General features: G+C 44.1%; 1 protein-coding gene across 10 annotated transcripts in view; it reads left to right on the top strand.

Moving 5' to 3' along the window:
* Nucleotides 1-2,393: 2,393 nt before the first annotated feature.
* The window catches only part of FAM13C (family with sequence similarity 13 member C), a 95,798-nt gene continuing 76,635 nt past the window's right edge, over nt 2,394-21,556 (top strand). For 4 of the 10 annotated variants that reach the window (XM_061635066.1, XM_061635062.1, XM_061635072.1 and 1 more), the window contains exons 1-2: nt 2,394-2,630; nt 19,764-19,820. In XM_061635066.1, coding sequence (XP_061491050.1) covers nt 2,569-2,630; nt 19,764-19,820 — 119 coding nt within the window. In that variant the 5' untranslated portion in view covers nt 2,394-2,568. The remainder of the gene's footprint in view (nt 2,631-19,763; nt 19,821-21,556) is intronic. The other 6 variants (XM_061635068.1, XM_061635067.1, XM_061635065.1 and 3 more) reach the window with 2 other exon arrangements.

The raw sequence follows: 21,556 nt of genomic DNA, 5'->3' as shown, positions 1-21,556 counted from the left end.
CGATCCAGGGGAATTGTGGGCAGTGCAAGGGATCAGCGCTTGTAATTGTTGGGCGAATCCCCTCATAACCCTTGGGCTCATTCACTGCAGGGTTCAGCCCCAGACCATTACGCAGCTCAGCGGCAGGAATGCTGCCCCTGAGGGAAGCAAACAGCCCCCCCCATGGGTGGCCACTCTTGGCTTGGGCAGGGAATGCAGGCAAACAGCCCCGCGTGCTGCTGTGTCAATCTGCGCTGAAGCAACCAGCACAGGCTTTGCGGTGTTACCTCTGATAAAAGAAACATGCAAACCACTTATATGCCTATAATTCCTGTATTTTTGTTTGTTTGTATTTGCGATATTTCACAAAACCGACTGTATGCTTTTCTACCTTTAACGTTTCTGGAGATACACGATTGCAATTCCACTTATTTCTCCAGAACAGCAAGTAACGATGTGTCATGTCTAAGAAGGTAGACCACCAGTCTCTATGGTTGCAGGTGGCTGAGACACTCTAGCAAACCACTTATATGCCAATAATTCCTGTGGGTTTTTTGCTTGTATTTGCGATATTTCGCAAAAGTGACTGTATGCTTTTCAGCTCAGCTGGGCTGCTGAGAACCTGCAGGCTGTGGTTGAAATTGACAAGACTCAAAGAGAGTAGCCTTGCAGGCAGGAAAGCGAAATTGACTAAGGGTGGGTGAGTGTCTGTAATCCAAGAGGAAAGCCTCTATTTCTCTTCTTCCCCCCTCTCCCTCACTCTGGATGCCTGGAAGCAAAGACCAATATGTTCAAGAAGCGTATTTGATGCGGGGGTGAGGGGTGGGAGGTGGAGGTTAGGCAAAGATAAATATTTTCTCCCTTGAAAAAGTTTACAAACAACCACAATTGCAGATCTCACCCTGAGCGGCTGCCCAGTTTGCAGGCTGGCAAAAAATTAACAGCTGTTGCTGCTTCTGCGCAAATGCGCTTTTTTGCATCTGCGCAGTAGAAGTTGCAGGGACCTCCCCAACACAACACCATTGCTCTGATAGGTTTCTTTTCCCCAGGCTTTCCCCAGACATTCACGCATATGCGCAACAGTGGAAATACGTGATTGGGTGAGAATGAGGAAAGGGATATGGGGAACCACCCAACCGCCCATCAAACGCCCACAGCTGCAAAGTCCGTGGTATTGCATCCGAGCGCCTGAAGGTACAGCAGATGATTCCCGGTTTAAAAAAGCAAATCGCATGATTTGCGGTATTGCAGGAGCGGATTTAACCGCATGAAAATGCGCAAAAGCAAGCAGCGTCATATGGACGACCGAAAAATAATGAAAACACAAAGTGATCATGTCACACATTTTACAGTCGTCTGGATGAGCCCTGTCTTAGGCCAGAGAGTGAGCCTTAGCCTCATACAAATCCCTCTCTCCCAAGCTACCCTGCTCACGACCAGAGTAGGCCACCCCATAGAGCATTTATTTGCGAGAATTCCGCTGGCTAAGCTCAATGTTCTGGGGCGTTGTAGCGTTTCTGCTGAAGAAGCAAAACGCGGTCTCGCCTCGCACTGCGTGCTTTTACGTAGGATGCTTCCAAGGGTCGGTAGCCCCGCAGCTTTTCCTGCTATGAAGAGCGGCGGTGCCGTTACATTGGCAATCTCGATTCCGCTGGAAACGCTCCGATGGGACTGAAGTCTGTGCGTTTCGGATAACGTGCAGCAGACTCCCATCTGGCCTACCTACATTTCAGGTTGTTTATTCTTGGGGATCTGGGGCAGTGTATCAGCAGATTGTTCGCTGCAGGTGCGCACGTTAAAGAGCTCTATTTTAGCGCAATAACCCTTGTTTTCCAAACACTCCCTTTTTGCAAAATGCCTTGCAAAAGATCAAGTGCGCAGAGAATGCGCCTCTATCTCACCACGTGTGTATGTGTGCGTGCGCGTGAAACAGCAGAAGACATTTGGCCTCTTGAATGTCGCGCTATCATATAATTACAACGGCAACAGCGCTTCGAATTGTCTCTCTCCATGGCTTCTCCTGGGAGGCCTCCTCGCGCTAAAAGCAGAACCTGCGAAGGGAATCTCCGAAGATGACTCACCCACCGCTGGAAGAGTGAGCGCATAGACGCACTTAACAGGGGCCGTGGCAAGAAGCACAGGGTCCACATTTCCAAATACTAATACCAAGGTCTGGATCAGTGTGTGTGTGTGTGTGTATGTGTGTGAGGGGCTGCTCCAACTACGTCCTTTCTTACTGAACCGCATGGGAGCGTGAGGTGGCGGCGAGCTCGTTGCGTACCTCTGTCGCCTAGCCTTGTTTCTGTATTCATTCAGCACAGCAGCAATGCCTGATGGGCGTTGTGGTTCTGAGTGAGACTTGCACGGCGAAATCCCAGGGGGTACTTTGATTGTGAGCATGTGCAGAAGAGGCCAAGGTACAGTCTTGTGTATGTGGAGCTAGCGCACACGCACCCAGTGCCACACACACAAACACACACACCCCAGCAGCAGCATAATCTTGCCTTTTCCATGCCATGCCTCTTTACGTGTTGCAACTGCTGAAAAGGATTCAGGGAGAAACCTGCCAGCACTTCTGATCTATCTCTGATGTTTTCTTGCTTCTGCTTCAGCATCCAGGACCATTCCTTCAACAGCCCTGCTTTGCCAGAGTAAGTGCCTGCTTTCAATAGCTCTTCCTCGATTACTCCATTATGAATTGCAATGGCATGCTTTGCCATCGGAGCAGAGAAAGGTGATATGTTTTTAAAGCCCTGTGTAGGCGCATTTTGAAGAAAAGGAGGAAAAATACGTCCCCTTCTGCAATCATTAAATTACGAACCTGCCGAATTGCAGCACAATGCGAGCAACCTCTCTGTGTGCAAGGAGTAGTTAACTGTTTAGCTGCTGAACGCGTTTGGCAGCCTTTATAGTGCCAGCATTGTTACAGATTGCGGGGGTTCCTGCCGTTAATTTGCACGGTTCTGCAGAGAAGAGTTTATGTTTAGGGCACGCCTCGTGAGAAAAGAGCGTGAAAATGCAGTTACTTGTAAATTGTAATGAGCCAAGTGTTCGGTTCATAAGAGCACACGAGCTAAAGAGCAAGTGACAGAAGGAGCTGGGAAACCACCCATCAAGCATGTTTTCAGGAAACATTACAGGCTCGGTAAAATCTGTTTTGTTTTTCTGTTGGAAATTAATGCACTCGATGGGGAAAATGGCATGTTTTTTTTAAAATGTCAAGGGAATTAAACCATATTTTGTTTTCCTTAAAAAAAAAAAGCAACGCGGTGCTGCTGTTTTCGTCCAAGGTGCAATTTTCATATCTGAATCTTGCTGAGGTTATTATGAGTTGCATTTGTGGCTCTCGAGAGCCTGAAGTATTGTGGTCTGTTTTAGCATCAACGTTTTGTTTCCAAAGGCTTAGTTATATTTTTGGAGCTAGAAAATAGGAGGGTTCAGCAAGGTCAGCAGAAGGGAAACAATTTATGGATTTTTTTTAATGTGTGAAGCACAATTTTCCACTGCTGAAATGGTGGGAATAAAAACATCTAACACAAAGGTGGTTTTTGAGGGGAATCTATTCGCTAAGGGGCTGCAGGAGAAATACATATTTTTTTCATTAGTACTAAGCAATACCTGGCATTTAGAGCAGGTGACTGAGAAATGGGGATACTGCAATCCCACTGATCCTGCTTGCTGAGTCCCACCACACTTCCTGCCCTTGGCTCCACTCACCCCAAAACTCCTCCCACCTGCTCCATCCAAGCTCAGTCCATGCACATCTCTCTTTATCAGCCACATGAGCTGCATGGAAGGGCCATGTCTAGGTCTGAATGTCAGGTGCTGGGCAGAATAAGAGGAGGATGCTGTCCCCTCCCCCCATCTTGCTTGCAAGCTTTCCCAGGTGTTTGGCAGAGGGCCACACTGGACATGAAATGGAAGGTCTTTGAACAGGAACTTTTTTTGGATGGGGGGAACTTCAAATCAGATTGCGAATGCAGTGCTGGCTGGGGAGGGTGTTAGTCTTTCCCCCTATCTCTTTCCCCCCATTTAAATTCCCCCCCAATCTTTTATTTGCCTTGAAAGGGGGAAACATGCACATGTTACCTAAATGCCCCCCCAGGTGGTGGTGGATTCCAATTAGGAGAATGGTATGAGTGGAAAGCATTTAAATTTCCCTCCCCCAGCATTGTTATTGACCCCAGTATGACTCCCCCATGGGTAGTGGCTTTAAATGTGGGAAATCATGTTCATTTCCAGCTTGGCCTTGAGTAGGCACTGTGTGAAGGAGAAACGGGACTTTTTCAGGGACCTGCTAAGCCCACCTTCTCAAATGGAAATGTTATTCCTTTCCCTCTAGCTTTGCTGATATGCCATGCTAACAAGCTGCTTCCCCACCCACCAATTTTCCAGAAACCAACAGAAGAACAAATTTTGTAAACTTCAGAAAGCAAATTGTTGCACTACTGTTATATGACTTAAAGAAGCTACTAGCCAGGATTGCTTCATGAAACCTCCATCTTCATAGGCAGTATATTGCCTGACCCAAGCACCAAACCCAGTCATTTACTACTTCTTGCCCCCCGTTTGCTGCCATGCTATGCTCTTAATTGCTTCTCCCCCCAAAAAAAACCCTTTCAAAGTTCACAGAAGGAGAAACAAATTCAGGCATCTTCAGAAAGCAGTTCTGCACAAGCTGAGGACAGGACCAGCCCAAAGCGTGGGGCATCAGTGGCAGCCCCTGACTGTTCCTCCTGATCACTAACACTCCCCAGCCATTCCCCTCTGTTGGAGTACCGACCAGTGTATGGTACAGTCCATATTCTGATGAGACTAGCCTGCTGCTGTCAGGTGTGGTGGATGCTATTCCATCACCAGTGTTGAAGTAAGATTCAGCTGGCTTTTTTATATGTGATGGTGGGAAGCAAAAAATCGTGGACTGGCCTTGTTTCCTGATGTTTTTATTTCACTGAAAATCAACCACAGGCCACTTGCCTCTCTGATTGGAGCAGAGGAGTTTTCCCTATACAGTACATCAATTTTCCTGTTTAAATCACTCTCCCAAAGCTGCTGTTGTCCACACAGTGGAACATACTTACATAGTTGTATGTTTTTCCCTGCTCAGGCAAAATACAGCAGTTTTAGGGGACTACCTATATGAGGAAAATGGCAAAGAAGAAAGGGTCAAACTCTCCCCTCCTCAAGTATCATTGCTTTAGCCAAAACACTTTTAAGTTCAAGTAGATCTCCAGCAACTGATGTTATTTAGCCTTAAATGGTGGATGCCTACGTGGATTCCAAATAGGGGCATTCAGGAAGTGAGCATTATAGACCCTCTCCGCACACCTGCAGCTATGCTGGCACATACAAAATAGGTGTTAGTTAAATACATTTTTGCATTTAATGTGACTGCTTTTTCAAAGCAAAATTGCAGGTGCAGGGGAGGCAATCAGAACTGGGATGATGGATGGTGATAAAGTTTAACCCTTTCCTTCCCTGCTATAATTCCAACAAAAACTACCCTCTTCCCATAGTTTTTATCCTCAGGAAGCTTTCCTTGGCAAAAGTAGGCAATTTAATCCCCATGCAAAAAGCAATGGGGGTGGTGGTGGCTTTTACAGGCTCATAGCAGAGAGGAAATGGGTTAAGCTTTCCTCTCCACCTATTGTGATCCCATTCCTGTTTGCCCCCCCCGTGTGCTATTTTGATTTTAAATAAACAAAACGCATATAAGATGTAGTTTGTCCCCCAGAGTGATGGAACCTCAAGAAACTAGAACAAAATAATAAGCAGGTAATGAGAATCCTTTAATTTACACACTGTGTATTGACTTTTAATGTTTTTTTCCCTTAAGATCTTTTGGCAGATTTCCTCACCTCGCCTTAATATGGTGGTTCTGCATTCTGTGTCTTCCGTAGATCCACCAAGATATAATGGTTTATGTGGGCAGGGCGATGCGATGGCTTGGTGGAACACAAATGTGGCATGGAGGCAACAAAAATGGGAGGAGGGTAGATTTGGCAGTGGAGGGTGGCTTGGGCTCCTGCTCAAGTCTCCGGGCCTAGGCTGCCCACATGTGCTGTATAGACTTAACTGGGACTAAGCTCCACTGTATACTTTGGGACTCACTTCTGAGTAGGTTTGCATAGGATTGTGCTGTTAGTGAGCTTGTAGCACTTCAGGAACATGATCTCAGTGATTGTTACAGTGTCCTTGCAAGTTCTCCCCTTACAACAGATGGGGGAAGGGTCTGAGGCTGAGACATGGTGGCTTGCCTTCCTGGTTTGCTTCTTAGCTGATTCATGCAATTCATACTTTCTGTGATGGATTACCTTTTGTAAAGGTGCCATATATCTGTGGCTTCTGCTATTTCCTGTCATTGTTAAATGCAGGAGTAGTCAAGATGCTGCGCCCCCATGTTTTGGACTATAGCTCCCATCAACCCTGAATATTGGCCATGCCGTCTGGGGCTGATGGGAGTTGTAGTAGCTACATCTGGAGGGCACCATGTTGGCTACCTCTGGCTTAGTTTATTAATAATACAACTCTTTTGGTATTGTGCACATATTACATAAGTGTGGGGGGGCATGCCTGCACCATTTTCTGATTCTGTTTCTGCTCTTTTAGATGTGGCAGCGATTTTGTGACTGGCGCCCATGACACTTTCTCAAAATTCCAAATGTGCTCTCTCGCCCAAAAAAGTTGGTGGCTCCTTAAGGCTTAGAAGCACATTCGTTCCTCACATAGGCAGGGAATGCCAAAGAGTTCAATAGAGCCCCTTTTCCTCACTTCCCAGCTCGCTCTTTCCATACGTAAGAACATAAGATCATAAAAATAACCCTGCTGGATCAGACTAAGGCCTATACAGTCCAGCATTCTGTTCCCACAATAGCCAATCAGAGGCTTCTGGTAATCCTACAAGCAGGACATAACTGCAACAGCCCTTTCCTACTGCTGGTTCGGTGCAGTCTTTCTCACAGTGGATGCTTTCTCTTCTTCCTTTAAGGATCAGTTAAATGGGTGATTCCAGCCAATCTAAAGTAATGCAGTGAAAAGAATGTCATCACAATCTCATGCCACCAATTAGATTTGACTATGTGATGAGGCCACTGAGGGCGAGTGAAGGTGCTCAGTGAGGGCAATGCAAATAAATAAACTTACATTTTCACAAGATGTACCGAACAATTTCTGGGAAAGGGGAAGTTTTGTTTTGTTTTTGGCACTGCTTAATATGTTTGTGAAAAACTGGGGGTAGTGCCAGCTATATCTTTCATTACAGTTATTCTGTAGATTTCAGAACTGTTTCCCGAATGTGGAGCATATAGGAGCTATCTTTGCGTCTGACATTTTGGTTCTTGCACTGATTCAGTTTCATGAGTGAAGAAGACCTCAGTATGAAATTTGTTGTAGAATGAAAACGCTATCTGTGTGTGTAGCAGTCTCAAAACCTATGAAACATATGTATCAACGCATCAGCAGTGCTGCCAAACCTACACTAACATAGTCCTAAAGTTAGCCAGCCGAAGACAGAGTTTATATTCTCTGTTCTGTGCTTTTCAGTGAGTAGCTGTGATGGGGTGCTTCATTGGTGCTGAAGATCTTGTCTCTGTCAGGTCTTCTGGGTTCTGCTTGATGTCTGGCTGGCTGCTTGATGTCTGCCTGTCACTGATGCTGGCTTCCTGGATAGTCTTTTCCATGCCTCCTTATAGTATCAGGTCCTCCATCTTTCGCTCTGTGATGCTCCTGTGCAGCAGAAATGCATGCACCAAGATGATGTTGGAAAATCAGTATCTATTCCCTACTACTTCCCCCTTTTTACGCCTGAGGTCACGTAGAACTTAGCCCCTGTTGCCCTTTGGGATGCTTTAGAAGATGGCAACTCCATAGTGAGTTTGCCATCTTCCCAGATACATAACATTCCTGGATGGATGATGATCATTTATTTATTTATTAATTACATTTATTAGTCACCCATCTGGCTGGCAATCCAGCCACTCTGGGCGACGTAAGAAAATGAAAACATATAGTTACATTAAAATATTAAAATCTCAACCAATAATAATAAAACCTAACCCACCCCAAAACCCTGTTTGAAGAGCCAGGTCTTCAAGGCCCGGCGACAGCTCATCATAGAGTGGACATGACGGAAATCATCTGGGAGGGAATTCCACAATTGAAAAAACCCTCTCCCTCATCCTCACCAGTCTATCTGTTTTAACTGGTGGGATGGAGAGAAGGTCTTTCAAGGCTGATTTAGTTGAGCGGCATCACTGATGATGCTGGAGGTGCTCCTTCAGATAGACTGGGCCAAAACCACGCAGGGTTTTAAAGGTCAAAACCAACACCTTGAATTGGGCTTGGAAAACAACTGGTAACCAGTGCAACTCCTTCGGCACTGGAGTGATGTGATCTCGCCGGCGGCTGCCTTTAAGCAGGCGAGCTGCCGCATTCTGTACCAGTTGCAGTTTCCGGACCGTTTTCAAGGGTAACTGCATGTACAGCGCATTAGAGTAGTCTAGGCGAGAGGAGACCAGGGCATGTACCACCGATGGGAGCAGGTGATTGGGAAGGTAGGGGCGCAGCCTCCGTATCAGATGGAGTTGATACAGCGCTGCCCGGCTCACAGCCGAGATCTGAGCCTCCATGGACAACTGGGAGTCAAGAATGACCCCCCCAGGCTGCGGAACTTGTTGTTTCAGGGGCAATTGCACCCCATTGAGTACCAGGTCAACATCCCCCAGCCTTCTCTTGTCTCCCACGAACAGTACCTCGGTTTTGTCAGGGTTCAGTTTCAGCTTATTCCTTCCCATCCAGCGACTCACTGACTCCAGGCACTTGGGCAGGGTTTCTACAGCCAACATCGGTGAAGATTTAAATGAGAGATAGAGCTGTGTGTCATCTGTGTACTGGTGACATTGCAGCCCAGATCCTCTGATGATAGCCCCCAGCGGCTTTATATAGATGTTAAACAGCATCGGGGAGAGGATGGAGCCCTGTGGCACCCCACAGGTGAGAGGCTAAGGATCCGAAACGTCATCCCCCAGTGCCTCTCTCTGGTATCTCCCAGAGAGGAAGGAGCGGAACCACTGTAATACAGTTCCCCCTATACCTAACCTCTCCAGGCGGTCCAGGAGGATACCGTGGTCAACGGTATCAAAAGCCGCTGAGAGGTCCAGGAGGACAAGGAAGGTGCATTCGCCCCTGTCCAACGCCCTCCTCATATCATCTACCAAGGCAACCAAGACCGTTTCAGTCCCATGTCCCGGCCTGAAGCCTGATTGAAATGGATCCAGATAATCCTCTTCTTCCAGATGCGCTTGCAACTGCTTCGCCACCACCCGCTCAACCGCCTTGCCCAGAAATGGTAAATTCGAAACTGGGCAAAAGTTATTTAAATTTTGGGGATCCAAGGAGGACTTCAATAGAATTGGTTTTATTACTGCCTCCTCAACTCATGTTGAGAGTTCCCATGTTCGTTGCCATCATCTGTGTGATGGTAGCTATCCATTTGATAAAGACTTCCTACATGTTAGAGCTGTGGTGGAGAACTTATCAGGGATGGTTTTTTTGGTGACCTTCTTATGAGCGGAATGAGGCTTTGCCTCTTATTAAGGTTACACAGTGATCCATTTTGCTTCCCAGAGCCCTGTTCCCAGACAAGAGCAACTGATATCTTCTCCATTGATGCAAGGCTTCAAGGAGAGGGGAGAAGGACAAGAACACAGAAGGGACATACTATGTTTGAAATGTTGCTCAGATTGGGCATTGGAAGCCAAGTGGTGCTAAGAGAGATACAAGCTGTAGTAACCTTCTCAAGCATTGTTTGGTTGCTAACACATATATACAACAATATATATGAATGGGCATAATATAAATATGTGTTCCTCAAAGTGGGGATGGGATCCACTGGCCGATGCTGGTTCGAAAGCATTCAATTGACATAACAGGCCAGTATCAATTCGAGATAGTCCTTTCTTTGCTGTCTGCTGCTTTTACAAATCTGTTTTTAAAGGAAATAATTGATAATTTTAAGGGAAATATCGTTTAAATGAAAGGAAATCGTTCTTAACATTGATATTTTAGAAGCAGATTTTTTTTTTAAACCCATTTTTAAAAATAGTCACAGAAAATTGCCACATAAAAAGTCAATCCGCAATGATAGAGAATAAGCGAAATAATGGAAAATTCAGTACCAAATCCAAATTGGGCAGAATTCTAGCACATCCCTACCTCAGAGAGTAGAACCAGCAGTGGGTCTGTCAGAGTCAGGCAATTTTTGTTTTCCTCTATTTCCATAAGGGCACAAAGCTTGCAGATCTATTCATCAAATCAGTGCACCAGCTCCTGTGACTAAAAGGATATATGAGCGTGCAGCTAATGATAGTATTGATATTGATCTAGCTGATAATGCAGTCTGAGCTCCAGTATTGGAAGAAGAAACTAGAAAATTAATTACTAGGCTACATAACAGCAAAGCCCAAGGGATGACTTTTTAGTTGGCAAACAAAAAAAATTGACTCTGGTTGGAGGGTTCCTATTTTTGTGGCTTTTCCACCTTTTTTGGATCAAACTGTCTAATTTCCATCTGATTTTGGGTGTGTGTGAGAGAGAGAGAGAAAGACAGAAACAGAGAGAGAACTACATACACATTCATATGGTTTGGATTCTGCAACCTTAAACACATATTTAATACATAATACACATTTAATACATAGTAATATTAAATACATACTGAACTCCCCTAGTCCTCCTCCTTCTCATATATTCTAATACCAAAGTCTGTCACTTATGCAGCCAAAACAGCCACACAGAAGAGGGTGTCTTGAAGTAACCCTGAGATCTGCAGAAGTGCAAAAAGTCATTAGAAATCACCCTCCTAAATGGCTCAATGAAGACTGAGCATGCACATTGACCACAGAATGCTGATTGACTGTTGGATGGGGGGGGGACAAAAAAAGCAAAGGGAGGGTAATTGAATGGGGTGGCCTAGAAGAGGGCAAGGGGCCAGCCAGCCATGAATAGAGTGCTCCACACTGCAACATTTTGTTGCCAGTCTCACTTTTCCAGTTCCAATTCAAATGAATGAAAGAACAACAGAACTCCCACATCCCAACATTGATATGTAGTTTGGCTAGCTTTCTACTGGCTCATGTTATGAGCATGTCCTTGGACAATTTTGTTGTCTACTAGGGGCTGCCACCCCTGCTCGCTTTGCTTGCCAGCCCCCACAGGTCGCCAGAGCTCCCCCTCTCCCTACAGGTTGCTAAACCTCCTCTCCACAGTTTGCCAAACTTCCCCAGCCCCCTCCATGGTCACCAAACCTCCTCTGCCTTCCATGGGTTGCCACCCCCCACCCCACATGGGTTGTCAATGCTCCCCCCGCCCACAGGCATCTCACTAAACAGCCCCCCCAGGCATTCACCACAGCCCCACCTCCACCACTTACCTAGTTGCTGCTGCTGCTGCCACTCGCTGGCTCCCCACCACTCCCCTCCCGCTGCCCCTCTTGCCACCCCTTTTGCTGCCACTGCAGCCAGTTATGTTGCCTTCTTTTTTGTAATCTGTTTTGCTGCCTTGGCTGCACGTCACACTGTGTGGCGTTATGACAACATAACAGTATAATGTGTTACAAAAATCTAGTATAGTGAGAAAAGTCAAAACTATCAGACTTTTTAGCAAGCAGGGTGTCTTGGACAATGAAGCTACTGCATGTCATTTTCTAGGCTGTGTGGACGTTTCTTTATTTTTGAATACACTTGGAATTTTGGGATACACTTTATGTAATTTCTAGTAATAAAGGAGTCCTGCATAATGTAAGAACGTAAGAAGAGCCCTCCTCCACCAGAGCAAAGGCCTGTCTAGTCCAGGATCCTGTTTCCACCAGGTGCCCCTGGAAAACCCACAAGTAGGACATGAAGGAACTAGCCCACTACTGTTGTTGATCCCCAGCAGACATGCAGGCTCTGAACCTGGTGGTTCTATGTAGTTACCAAGACTAGTAGCCATTGTGAGATTTATTGGCCATGATTTTATCTAATCCCTTTTAAAAAGCCACCTAAGCTACTGATATATGTGGCAGCAAATTCCATAAATTAATTATGAGTTGTGTAAAGGGATACTTAGTTTACCTGTCCTAGACCTCCTGCTAATCAGTTTAATTGGATGTTCCCAGATTATTTTATTAAAGAGACAGTTTCTCCACACCATACATAATCTTATTAACTTCTACCATGTGTCCTTCTTCACTACCCCCAGTTACCTCCCCCCCCAAAAGCTGAAAATGACCCAAACATTGCCCTGTTTGTCAAATGTCTGTTGTACATTCCAAGACTCTGCGTGGTGTGGATCTATTCTAACTATTTCTAAATGGATGCTTCAGTAACAAACAACCCCAAAAACAAAAAAAAACCCAGGGTTTTTTTTGGCATGTTAAGAGATTGAGTGAGTATCTCTTTATAAATAGTTAGCAGCAGCAGCTTTTGGGAAGAGAGATTGAAATCTCACCAAAGAATGACTGCAGACTATAAATATTACTATATTCTTAAATAGGGTAAGCATTGTAAATAATGGAAGAATTAGCCACATTGCAAATTAAGAATAAGTCCCACTGCACTGGCAGCAAGCCAGAAGCATTGTGAAATGAAAATACAAGAGGTATTTGGGCAGAACTGACAATTCAGTGGAGACAGGTCAATTTAAATGGATACCCATGGAAACCTTCAATACTGCTTTCTTCTACTGGGACTGCTGCACTAAGGAATGCCCTTCTCTTCTCATTCATTGGCGTTCACTCATGGCTGAGTAAGATTGTCTTCCAGGCTAAGGTCTTTAACAGTGGGTCCATAATTGACTGTGGAGGCCAATTCTGGATCCACACAGCAGGGCTGTGGAGTCAGAGTTGAAGTCGTGGAGTCAGAGTCGGGAGCAATTTTGGGTGGAGTCGGAGTTGGTAGAAATGTACCGACTCTGACTCCGATTCCGACTCCAACTCCTTCATAAATGGCAAATGTATATTAACTAGTAATAACAAATTTACTGTAGTAAAATGGTAGCACAAGGCATTTCATCACCACCATGTGAATCCAGAGCGTGAAAAAGTTACTTTTTTAAACTACAACTCCCATCAGCCCCAGGGATTGGGCTCGTGGGAGTTGTAGTTCAAAAAAGTAACTTTTCACGTTGTGGTGATGAAATGCCTTGTGCTACCATTTTACTACAGTAAACGTATTATTACTAGTTAATATACAGTTGCCATTTATGAAGGAGTCGGAGTCGGACAGTAGAAAAACAGAGGAGTCGGAGTCGGAGTTGAAGGTCTGGCGTACTGACTCCACAGCCCTGCCACACAGCCTCCCACACTGAGGACATAGGTTTCCAGATGGAAGATGGTCACGATGAGGATTTGCTTGACGTGCCTTCCGCTTAGCTCGTTTGTCCCTTTCGCCCTGTACTCGTGCTTCTTCAAAGTCCATAGGACCTTTGATAATGGCCGACCTCCAATTGGGACACTCATGGGCCAAGTCTTCCCAGTTCTCGATGCTCATGTTACATTTTTTTAGATTAGCTTTGAGTACATCTTTAAACCTCTTTTGCTGTCCATCGATATTCTGTTTTCCATCCTTAAGTTGGGAAGACGGTGATCAGGCATTCGAGCAACATGGCCAGTCCAGCAAAGTTGATGTTGGAGGATCATTGTTTCAATGCTGGTAGTTCTTGCTTCTTCCAATACGCTAACATTAGTCCGCCTATCTTCCCAAGTAATTTGCAGAATTTTCCGGAGGCAGCGTTGGTGGAATCTTTCAAGAAGTTGGGAATGGCGTTTATAGATGGTGCATGTTTCACAGGCGTACAGTAAGGTCGGTAGTACAATGGCTTTGTAAATAAAGCATTTTGGTCTCCCTGCGAATATCCCAGTCCTCGAACACTCTACACTTCATTCGGGAGAATGCGGCACTCGCAGAGCTCATACGATGCTGAATTTCAGCATCAATGTCAGGTTTTACAGAGAGATGGCTGCCAATATAAGAAAAGTGATTGACGTTCTCCAGCTTCGCACCATTAAGCTGGATTGGTGGTGCCACAGAGGGATTGGTTCGTACTTGCTGATGAAGCACTTTGGGTTTTTTTATGTTAAGCGAGAGGCCAAGCTTTTCATATGCTTCTGCAAAGACATTTAGGATAGTTTGAAGATCTTCCTCTGAACGTGCGGAGACTACATTATCATCGACATATTGAAGTTCTGTGACGGAGATTGTGAGTACCTTAGTTTTTACTTTTAGCCTACTGAGATTAAAAAGCTTTCCATCTGTTCGATATGTGATTTCCACGCCATTTGGAAGTTTCCCCTCAACAAAGTGTAGAATCATGGCGATGAAAATAGCAAATAAGGTCGGAGCAATGACACATCCCTGTTTGACGCCTGATCCCACTTTGAATGGATCACTTTGAGAGTCATTGTTATCCAAAATTGTCTCCATCATGTTGTTATGGAGGAGTTGTAAAATATTCACAAATTTATCAGGGCATCCGGTTTTCAGAAGGATGGTCCAGAGAGCAGTTCGATTTACAGTATCAAAGGCCTTAGTCAGATCAATAAACGCCATATACAGAAGTTGGTTTTGTTCCCTGCATTTTTCTTGAAGCTGTTGTGCAGTGAAGATCATGTCCACTGTCCCCCTGGAAGGGCGGAAACCATTTTGGGATTCAGGAGGATGTTTTCTGAGATAGGCTATTTGCAAGGATCCTTGCAAGGATTTTACCTGCGGTAGCTAGAAGAGAGATGCCTTGGTAGTTCCCACAATCTGTTCTATCACCCTTCTTGAAAAGAGTGATAATTATGGCATCCCTAAAGTCTTCCGGGATCTCCTCCATCATCCAGATTTTTTCGATGAGCTTATGAAGTTGTTGTGTAAGTTCAGGCCCACCTTCTTTAAAGACTTCAGCAGGAATCCCATCAGGTCCTCTAGCTTTGTTATTCTTCATTTCATTAATGGCTTTACTGACTTCATCCAAATTAGGGGATACTGCAAGCTCATCTCTAATTTGTTGTTGTGGGATTTGCGAGAAGACCTCACCAGCCACTTAAGAGTTATGATTAAGGAAGTCGTGGTAATGCTCTTTCCAACGCAGTGCAATAGACTCTTTGTCCTTTAGAAGTTTGGTACCATCTATTGAGCGTAAGGGATTTGTACCATAATTTGTTGGTCCGTAGATGGCGTTTGTGGCATTAAAAAAGCCCCATGCATCATGAGCATCTGCAAAATGCTGGATTTGTTGAGCTTTCTTTATCCACCAGGCGTTCTTAAGTTCTATAGTTCTTCGTTGGACCTCAGCCTTTGCACTGGCATAGATATTTTTTCTTAGCAGCACAGTTAATGTCTTTTTGCCATATCTGGAAGGCTTTCCTTTTCTTGTCAATGGTATGTTCAATCTCATTATCATTCTCATCAAACCAGTCCTGATGTTTCTTAGTTTGGTATCCATAGTTTGTTCACATGCGGCAATAATGGAAGACTTCAGTTTACTCCAGTGTTCCTCTACATTTTCTGGGAGTTCCGTCGGTAGATGTTTCTTGAGAGTTGTTTGAAAGCAGGCTTGTTTAATAGGATCTTGAAGGGCGTGGATGTTCATTTTACACCTTGGTTTTCTTCCTTGGAGCCTACGTTGAGGAACAATATTCATGGCCATAGTGGATCGAATTAACCGGTGATCTGTCCAGCATTCATCAGCACTCGTCAGGGCCCTAGTGAGGAGTACATCACGACTATCTCTGGCACGGACAATTACGTAATCCAGGAGATGCTAGTGCTTCAACTGAGGGTGCTTCCATGATGTTTTAAATTTATCTATCTGGTGAAAGAATGTGTTTGTAATAACAAGATTATGCTCTGCACATTTAGTCAGAAGTAGAATTCCATTCAGGTTGCTATTGCCAACTCCTCCTTTCCCAATGGTTTCTGGCCATAAATCAAAATCACGCCCAACTCTTGCATTGAAATCGCCCAGGAGGATCCTTAGGTATCTCTGATAAGATGGTGTCCAGCTGGGTATAAAAATTTTCCTTGATGTCTTCATCAGCATCTAATGTTGGTGCATAGGAACTTAGAATAGTTGCCTACTGGTTTTTGGCAAGTTTTAATCGGAGAGTTGAAAGTCATTCATTAATGCCAGTAGGAACTTCTGACAAGAGCTTCACAAGATTATTTTTAATAGCAAAGCCTACTCCCATGTATTTGTCGTTCTTGTTCAGGCAGTCCTTTCCAGAAGAAGGTGTAACCTCCTTTTTCTTCCTTCAGTTGTCCCTCTCCTGCTCTTCAAGTTTCTTGGAGTGCTGCTATGTCAATATTAAAATGTCTCAACTCCCTCGTGATGATGGCAGTCCTGCGTTCAGGACTTTCAGTATCTGTATTGTCCAACAATGTCCGTATATTCCATGTTCCAAAGTTCATTTGTCTTTTGTGACCACTAAGTGGTGACCCCACTGGACGCGGTGATCCAGTCAGGGAGAGAGATGAGGCAGACTATGTTTAGGGCACCTTTTCTAGCCCCCTCCCCATACGGGGTGAGCAGAGTGGATCCTGAATAGGACTGCTCAGTTATGGATATAGCTGCCGAACTACTCAACTGCCTTGGTCCTTGAGCCAGGATGACTGAGTCTGTATCCACCACCCATGTGCTGGTGCATGACTAGGGGCTTCCAGATTTCACAGTTCTGCCCCCGTCTCCATTCTCCGATCGCCATAGGGCTTTTGTTTTGTTTTGTTTTGGTTGGAAGACGCCTGTGCGTGAATTTATTTTATGTGGGGAGATTGGTGCACGATGATCAACACACAGTCTTGACAGAAAAAGTCTTTGATCCAATGGCATGGATACCACGATGATTGGAAGTCTTTTATCTGCTGCAGCCTTCATCCGCCTTCACAGCCATTGTAACATACACATTGTTATTCTCTGCCTGTTCTGCCGTTGAGGACATTCTTGGATTGCTCTTTGGTTCCTCTCCCTTGACCTTACCGCCATGGGTGACCGTGCTGGGAGTACATGACTCCTGACAGCATCGCTCACAGGGTTCATTGGAACACACAAGCACACTCACCACTACAAGGTGATGATCCTTCTCTTGTAGCCACTTGTTAATCCTGTTAAATATTTAGCTTGTGTTTCTCCTCTAGGATTCTGGGAATGTTTGATTTCACAAACCTTGTTTACTGTAAAGTTTTTAAATTGAATCAGTTTTTGAAAGCTCTATCTGTGTTTTGCTTTCAGTTAATTTAAAACCAGATTGGAAGTATTCCCTGTTGGTATTCAACATTCTTACTGCCAGTTTTTGGATCAAAGAAAAATGGCTAGGGTATCCAGTGTGAACTCCTGTTGAAGCCCAGATAATATGAATGGGGCTTGCAGGTCAGGATTGCAATCATAATGCATCTGAGAATGTGCAGAACAACCTGCCCTTAAATATCTGGGATTTGGGTTATTGTGGTTGTCATTGTTTCCAAATTAGAGAAAATATCTGCTTGGCAGACTTGAGTTGTGATTCCATTCAGAAATTAAATGATGAAGTGAAAATTAATCAAGCATTTCTTGTGCACGTGCCATTCCTGTCTTTGGAATTCTTGTGCATGTGCCATTAATGTGTTTGGGGGTTTCACAGGAAAAGTTCCTGCAAGATTTGGACTGTTACTGCTTTAAAACATTCAGAATGCAAAGGAAGGGTGGGTACAAACAAATTGAGGAGGGGGGAGAGAAAGTGTGAGTGATTCATGCTTCCTCTTTCCATACTACTAGTGGACTTCTACTGGGAGGAAGGGTGGGATATAAATTTAATGCATAACAACAACAACAATAATAAGGGTGGGATATAAATTTAATGCATAATAATAGTAATAATAATGATTGATTGATTGATTGATTGATTGATTGATTGCGGAGAGTTATCAGGGTCTGCTGCTGCTGCTGCTGCTGATTGTTGTCGTTGTTCCCAAAGGAGCTCAGGGCAGCAAAGTAGTAAAATAAAAACAAAATAATGACATATTTAAAAGATCTTAAAAACATATAAGAACATCTGAAATGTTTAAAAGTAATCACATACCCACATAGCTAACAATTTCAAGGTTCATAGGAACAGTATATTTCAGTTACCAAATACCCAGGTGAACAGGAATGTTTCAATATTCCTCCTGAATGTTACTAATGAAGAAGACAGAGGCATCTCACCAGGGAAAGCATTCCACAAAGAGGGAGTCACCACCAAGAAGTCCCTGTCATGGATCAGAGCCAACTGGGCAGCATCTAGGGAGGCCAATTTTCTCCCACTATAGTTTGGGTCACGTAATTATTCTTCAGGAGCACCTATATTTCTAGACAGTTCACTAGTTCTAATGTCTGAGGGGCTATTATTATAAGCAAGTAAATTAGTCCATGTACTAGGTATGCACACCAAAGGCATAAATCCTTTTTCTTAAAGGGGGGGGGGAAGAGAAAATTTTAAAAAATTACTTTGACTTGGGTGGCTAGCACTGCCATGTTTGATAACTTGTCATGAGGTATAAGAAAAATAATCACAGCAAATGCTTTTAATAATACTCTGTTTTGCAATTTGCAATTAAATCTTGTGTATATCCCAGCATAGGTTATAGCGAATTGCTGAGAAGCCCCTCCCCCCGACATCTTCTCTCCCAATTGAGATTTGGTATTAAAATTGTGTATCTCCTCCATGGTGAGATAACTTGAGCTCCATATGTATTTGGAGTTCTCTGTGATGAGCACGCGTGCATTTTTCCCCCTATGCACATAAGAAAGGATGCACCAGTCGTTCAAACTTCCTGGCCTCCTGCTTGATTATGACATGCCAAGTTGTTTTATGCTGTTAGTGAGGGTAATACACTTGAAAAACTAATTTGCTTCCATCATTTTAGAGCAAACGTTGCATTTTGGGGTTATATAATTCCTAGCACAAATAAATGAAAGTTGTCAGGCTATAATACAGCATACATATGTGAAATCAGTTGCTAATATACAAAGGCAACAAGAGTTTTGCCGCTGACTTCAGAGGAATCAGAATTTCAGCCTATCTAGTTAGCTACGACCTGGGAGACCACAGTTCGAATCCCACACAGCCATGAAACCAACTGGGTGACCTTGGGCCAGTCACTGCCTCTCAGCCTCATGAAAACCCTATTCATAGGGTTGCCATAAGTCGGAATCGACTTGAAGGCAGTACATTTACATTTTTTAGTTAGTTCTGAATGAAGAAAAATAATTATGAAGAGGACTGTTCTCATTCTCCAGAGAAGGAGCTCAGTCAGGACCCCAACCCCTATGGTGATATTTGCAGTTCTCCCATCCCACCATCCACTTTTCCCATGGGAATTTCAATTTTGTCTATGCTTGGATGGATGGATGGCCGTGGGGATGAACTGGTATGAAAACTATGCCAGGTCCCCTGCCTCCCTGGAGAATTTACGAGAGCACAACCCAGTTCACAATACTAGTGGGTTAGTATAGCACAAAGCTGAAGTAACCCCCTCCCAAGAGAACTTCCAGAGAGGCAAATGATTGGGTGCTGGACTTTCTTACTGTCCTCCTAGGGGTAAATAATGCTGGCATAGGAAAAACAGCTCTGCTGTCAACTTGAGGGGAATGGTTGTTTTACACAGGCTTTATTTTGGGCTTGTGAAAATGATTTTCTGTGTTTGTCAGACAGTGTTTGTGACCTAAGAATGAACATTTTAGTTACCTGAAAAAGACAAGAGTAACCCAAGTGGGAGAAATTCAATAATTATTTTATATCCATTTTCAAGGTGTGGCGAGGATACAGAGTCTGTACATGAAGACCAAACAGCCAGTTCCATTCACAGGTATCTTGCTATTATATTTTCTAAAAAGAAACAAAATGTAGCAAGCAGATCTCTTTTTTCGTTTGTCTTAAAGAAAGAGATTTTTATGACATTCTTGGGGATTGCAAAATCAGTATATATTACTATCACAGAGTGACTCCTTAGCTGAGTGAGGATTCGAGACCAGGCCTAGAACACAATTCTATAAATGTTAGACCACAGTGGTGATAAACTCTATTATAAAAACTGAATTCTATACCCCTTCCCCTCAACCTGTCATTATCTACTGAACTATGCACAATGTGAGGCATATTTTGAAATTCTGGCTTGGGTTGAAAAACCCTGAAGAATTTCAAGAGATGCTAAATCGTTTAGTAGAACTTCTGAAATTCCTCAGTTGAGTTTTGCACATCACTAGTAAAAGGGAGCAGTTAACTTTGGCAAATGAGTGGTCATTACCTTGGGAGTAATCAGATAATACTGGGTGGAAAAGAGAAGCAAAGTATCACTTCCTGATGTTTTATACGAAAGTAGAATTCGATGTGCAAAAAAGGTATTTGTGAAGGCAAGTTAAGGTTCCCTGGTTCGCAAGTTCTTAAAGGAAGTTCTCTTGGAAGTATTCTGTTTCACTGGATATGGCTTGAGCACATGTGATGTTATATTCTTAAGGCTAAAAAGGTCTTAGCCTGGCCAAATGCTGCGATGGGAGACTGTTTAGGAACCTCATGTAAGCCGCCTGAAAGTAAGCTGAAAAAAGAGCGTGATACAAGTGCAGCAAATACATATAAGGTAGGCCTGCACAGTTTATCCGTTGTGCAATTTATCCATTTGCTTAATTTACTCATTAAGCAAAACTTGCAGCAGCCAAGTATTTTGGCTGACTAGGTCTTGAGAAAAATCCTGCTTGAGTAGCCACAGGCAGCTGACAAGACCACAAGATTTATCAAGCATCTGGTGGGCCACGATATGTGGTTGGTGGGCTGTGGTGAGCAACCAATAGCCCTGGCATGGCCCTCCCTGTAATTGTATGCGGCCCTCAGCTTTGTTTCTAAAGTTCTCAGCATGCGATCAGTTCAGACCTCTTCCTCAGTAGTTCTCAGGGTGAGGAGGGGGAGAGAGGAGAAGGTGACAGAAAGGAAGTGAGAGAGAAGAGGTGAAGGTGTGCATAGTTCACATGTGGCTCCCTGACAGATTACCCCTGAAGGAGGTAATCCCCCCCCCAAAGATTGCTCACTCTTGAGTTAGAAGCACTACAGCTCAGTAGTAGAGCACATAGTTGGAATGCAGAAGGCCAAGTAATGGGGAAGACCATCTGCCTGAGACCCTGAAAACCTGCTGGCAGTCACACTAGACCAGTGGTTCCACGGACCCACTTGAAAATTGGTGATGGTTTTGGTGGACCACTGAATGATTGTTCTGCCTGTTGTAGCTATTGTAATGCAGAGTGCTAGATGCTGTATGATTTTTATTGTTTCTTGTGTTTCTTACATTGTATTTTATTGTCTTACACTCTGCATGCCATAGAGTTGAAATTGTAATACAGTAAAATACAGTGTCAGAAATAAAAGAAGCAATAAAAATACAATTAAAAATAATATTGAACGTGGCCTTAAAATGAAACTTGCTGGCCATAGCTTGGGAACCCCTGCACTTGACAATACTGGGCTACATAGATGAGCAGTGAGACCTGGAATAAGGCAGCTTCCTAAACTGTGCAGGCCTGGTGTACGGCCTGATTAAAAACACACAACAATCTC

The sequence above is a fragment of the Rhineura floridana genome, chromosome 7, assembly GCF_030035675.1.
Source record: "Rhineura floridana isolate rRhiFlo1 chromosome 7, rRhiFlo1.hap2, whole genome shotgun sequence".
In the NCBI taxonomy this organism is placed as follows: Eukaryota; Metazoa; Chordata; class Lepidosauria; order Squamata; family Rhineuridae; genus Rhineura; species Rhineura floridana.
Note: the sequence above shows the minus strand (reverse complement) of the source record. Positions and strands in the feature narration are given on the sequence as shown.